A 5043-nucleotide genomic window follows, 5' to 3' on the forward strand; every position below is an offset into this window, starting at 1 on the left:
ATTTTCTGTCAAAGCTCAGTGAACATATACACATACAATGGTGCATTTCATTGTATGTAAATTTTATCTCAAACAACAACAAAAAAAGCTGTAAATATTAAACTCTAGTTAATGATATGCATGCTAAAGTATTTAGGAGAAGTGTACTGCTGTCAATACTTACTCTGAAATGCATTAAAAAATAGGATGGATTGACTGATCAATAGAGGGACAAATAGATGGCTAAGTGATAAAACAAGTACAGTAAAATGCTAACAGTAGAGTCTAGGTGGTGGGTATGTGGCTATTCTCTGTAAATTTTTTCCACTTTTTCTGTATACTTGAAAATTTTCATACGATATATTAAGAAAAAAAGACAGATGTTACTTTCACAATCTATACAAATACTAAACATAATATTCCTTCAGAATTTCTATCAGATGTTGATCCAAATCAACTCAATCAGTGCCCTTCTTAGAGAGTTTACCAGGTACTGATGAGGTTCATAGCATCTGGCACAGGTAGCAGGGAGCAGGGGTCTGCTAGTTTTGTTGGGTTTTTTGGAAGCAACCTGTTCTATGCAACAATGCCCTTTCTTGACGTTAGAATTGGAGGGAACCTGCCATGTACCCTGATGAGTAGAGAGGCATTAAGACAGGGAAGCACATGAATCACTAGCAGTGGGTCCATCAGCAGGACAAAATATGAAAAATTAAGACAGAAAGTCATCCCATAATAAGCCTGTACCAAAATCCCTAGAACTAGACTAGGAAAACAATTGTTGCTTAGAAAATATCTCAGGGGTGATTTATTATATACTTCCTTATAATAAATCAACATTACTAGTGATATCTAATAAATATTTATGCACAACATGGATTTTCCATACTATGGTTAGAATACTGTATAAGAATCAGTCTCTAGTCCTAATGCCTTTCTCTTAACCCCTATCTTATGTTCCTACTCTATCATGCATCAGGATTTTCCTTAATGTAACATTTTTCTTAATTCTATAATTGCCTAAGGTCAAACATACATTAAAAGGCAAAAAACAGATTACACATAAAAAGCTCAAAAACAGACAAAACTAATCTACGGTGCTAGGAAGTCTGAACCGCGTTTACTTTTATGAAGGGGAGGTAATGGCTAGAAGTCAGCAGGAGTGGGGCTTCTGGGTGCTGATATTGTTCTGTTTCATAATTTGGGTGTTGATTATACAGACATGTTCATTTATAAGCTTTACATTTATGATGTGGGCACTTTTCTGTTTGTATGTTAAACCTCTTTAAAATCTCCTAAATAATAACCTTTAAGGTTTAGATGAAAGCAGCTAATGAACAAATTAACAAAAATTTACCAAAATATAGACTAATCAGAACATATTGCTATATATTTCATTCATATTTTTAAAATCAATAAACTCTAAAAAGTTATTTGAAAAAAAGAGAATGACCATAAATCTGGCTGTATCTTTGAAATGCTGACTATCACAACAACTGCATTTTCTTTAAACAATATATAAAAATATATTACCATGTTCCAAACAGAGAAATAAAATCCAAACAGGGAAGCACTGAGCCCCAGGTTCAGGCTTACGTCTCTTACAGAATTCTGTAAGATTTAATCAATATTATAAAAATGAACAACAAAAAACCTGAAAGAGGTGAAGAAAGAAAAGAAGGCAAAAAGCAGAAAACATGCATGTGCTTTACTCCTAAGCCATCTTCTTGGACTAATACAGCCCCTATTAGTTTTTTAATATATTTTAAATCAAATTAGGTATAATTAACAATTAGAGAAAGGATAGTATAAAAGGTTATTACTAAAAGAGTGGTTATTATTTTCTCAGGGCATTTTTCACTAATAGGAAACAAAAAAAATTCCATTCTTTCACTGAGTTTACAAGAAAGATTTTCATTTTCAGCACTATAAACAAGAACCAAATAAAAAACATCATCTACCATTCTCTGAGAATATAGAATAATGTTAAAATAAAGTAAGTCACTATTTCTTTTTTTACAGCATAAAATGGTACACCTATTTTTTACAAAAGAAAAAGTGTCCAAAATTACAGTCACATACTTTTTACCTTTTAAAAACTTGGCCAAAATTGAGAGCTACATACTTTGGGCCTTAAAAACCTTTGAGGAAAGTTCCATCCATCCTACTCCTCTCTACAGATCTAAAGGTACCTAAAGGTAGCCCCTCACTCTGATTTCTTTGCACTATCGGGGTGATGAAATTCCCCAGTTTGAAACTGGAGCCTGGATATGGAGTCATAACCTTTCCCTGAGCTCAACTACAGTGAAAATGCTGAGGGTTCAGTGAACACACAGGGAGAGGAAGTAAGCTGTTATTAAATGCTACAAATTTCTTCCCCAGTAGGATTTCGGAGTCTGAATATGTAATCTAGCAGAGATGCATCTGACATTTCAAGTTTGAGGACTTAGCATGAGTCTTGGCCTGGAGTGGGGGAACCTTCAGCACACACCTGAGACATGTGTACTTAAGTTATACTCTACAACATATGGTACTGAGTTTCTCTTTCATGATACATTCTCCAGAGTAACCACCTCACCATCTATTTACAAGAACACTTAAGAGAAGAGATTTTTAAAAGACTACTTAAACCTATTTCTACTAAATATTACACCATTAAGAATATGCTTGTTCTTTTAAAACTCTTTGTCCTTACCCAGTGGAGGCTGAAGTAAGTCCCCATCCTTTTCACAGGTCCCAACTGGCTGTATGTCCGGGGAATCAACAAGTCTCCAAAAGTCATTCCGGTTGTCACTACCATCCAGTCTTAAACGTAACCTGGCACCAGTAATTCCAACAACTGTGGCAATACACACTGAAGTAGTATTGCGAGGGTCATGGGCTTCCAATTTCATACCAACTTTGAAATCATTAGCTGGTGGAATCTTGGACTATATGTATGTATAAATAAAATTTTGTTAAAAAATGCATCAACTACAGGAAAAACAAATAGCACGTAACCAGAATATCCACAGAATGTTTTAAGTAACAGTCACAGCAGACGATAAGGGAGGTAAGGGGTATGAAGGTCAAGGAAGAGATCTTCTCTAAACCCTCTCCTTAGCTTGACAGATACCATAAAAACACCAACCACTGTTGGTCTACTCATCTCCCACTTCCAGGCAACCCAAATACAGCCTCTAACATGCCTCTTAAGTGGCTTTCTAAAATAAGAACCTGCTTAAGCCATTCCCCTAGAAATAAGTCAATCAGCAGCTCACCACGGCCTAAGTTTAAAGTCCAACTTCTCAGCACAGTTTAAAAGTCCACACATCTTTAACCTCATTCGCAGTCTATCACCTCTACCTACTCTGTGCTCCAGCCATGTCATGCCATCCCTCAACAATCAGCCTCTTTCACACTCATGCACCTTTGCTTAGGATGTTCTCTCTGCCTTCAATATCCTTTGCCTCCTTCCACCCATCTCAGGTAACAGCTCTTCTGTGAGCCTTCCCAGTACAGAGTTATCACACTTCTTGTAATTATTTATATGTCTATCTTTCCCTCCAGATGGGCAGTCATGAGGGCTTCGTATTCTTCTTAGTATACCTGACACAGAGTAAATTCTTAATGGATAAATGCAAAGAGACTGTCTGGCTCCTAACTGGCACTACCACAATCCCACTACTAGAACTAACAATCACACAGATAACTTTCAGCAAGTTTATATTAATATTTATAATACATACAGAATTTGGCATACCTGTCTGAAATACTCTGGAGGAGCACTTACAGATCCAGTCCCTTTCAAGTAATTGTCCCATTGGAAATCATCTGGTAGGAAAAAAAAGAAAATTGTTTTTTAGTATATATATATATATATATATACATACTAACATACTTTTAGGAATAAAATAGGTTTTGTTTCCAAACCTCTCAAAAAATACTTTCTAAACAGTAGTTTCAAACTTCCCAGGATTACTAGCATGGAGCTAAAAACTATGACAATTTCCTGGTGATAATGGCTCTGATAATAAATTATACCCTAGCTCCTCTCAGTGTAATGAGAACTATAGCACAGTGATTTTAAACAATGTGGGCTCTAAAAACAACTAAAGAAAAGGTTATAGAGTAATACCAAATTCTACTCATTTGTCTCTGATGTAAATTTACTCAAAAAATGTGTTTTCATCATTTCATCACATTAATGTGAAGGTGTGCCTTCTATTTATTTATTTAAATTGTGCTTTAGGTGGAAATTTACAGAACAGAATTTTTTTTACGTTCAACATTTCGTGCACATTTGGTTTCAATCCCCAATTACCATCCCGAACGCTAACCCACTATCCTCCCTTCCCTTCCCTTCCTAGTAACACCCCCCGTGTCCCTCATAGTTATGCACTCCTGTGTGTCCTGCCATTTCCTCCAGGTGGATGTTGCCCCTCTGCTGCTCCGTGGCGATTACTCAAAGGGATGCATCTCCATAGAGTATGTGGGTGTGTCACCCTGGGTTGAGTGGTCTGCATGTACATTTTATTTACTATTGGGCTGAGAGCCAGCTCCTGGGAGTGAGTTTTATTCCAGGCCTGAAGTATATCCCAGGGCCACAGTATTGGGGGTCCCACCAGATTCCATCCAACCAGTAATTCTGGTCATTACTGTGTTTTTGGATTTTGTTCCACGTTTTTCCACCCACTCTATCCAGGATCTCCGGTTTTGATCCCCTCATGAGTGGCTGGCATTGGTAGTCAGGCACCATCTAGTTCATGAAGGTGCTTCTTGGTTTATCATGGGGAGCTGAAGGTGTTTAGGTGTGTGGTCTAACAGAATTTTATCCCTGCCATGCTTTATAGAAAGAAAATACATGAGAACCAGTCTACTTTTTTAATCAACTTTTAGATCTCTGAGTGTGTCAAGAATATGGTGGCAGAGAAGGACTTCCAGTAAGATGCAGGAATAGGCAGACAAATGACACAGACCCTCTTCAACAAAGAAAAGAAAAACCAATTGACAGAGATACAGAAGATAATCCTGGAACCCTGAGCTTTGAAAGGAACTATACAGAAGTGGATTAGGCACCAACTA

General features: G+C 36.9%; 1 protein-coding gene across 1 annotated transcript in view; it reads right to left on the reverse strand.

The window, feature by feature from the left end:
• Positions 1-3787, reverse strand: part of SCML2 (Scm polycomb group protein like 2) — an 83804-nt gene extending 80017 nt beyond the window's left edge. Inside the window, exons 1-2 of the mRNA XM_007955914.1 lie at positions 3722-3787; positions 2675-2909 (exon numbers count right to left, since the gene is read on the reverse strand). Coding sequence (XP_007954105.1) covers positions 2675-2873 — 199 coding nt within the window. The 5' untranslated portion in view covers positions 2874-2909; positions 3722-3787. The remainder of the gene's footprint in view (positions 1-2674; positions 2910-3721) is intronic.
• Between the last annotated feature and the right edge of the window lie 1256 nt (positions 3788-5043).

The sequence above is a fragment of the Orycteropus afer genome, unplaced genomic scaffold, assembly GCF_000298275.1.
Source record: "Orycteropus afer afer isolate SDZICR_OR568_19922 unplaced genomic scaffold, OryAfe1.0 scaffold00546, whole genome shotgun sequence".
NCBI classification, from domain to species: domain Eukaryota; kingdom Metazoa; phylum Chordata; class Mammalia; order Tubulidentata; family Orycteropodidae; genus Orycteropus; species Orycteropus afer.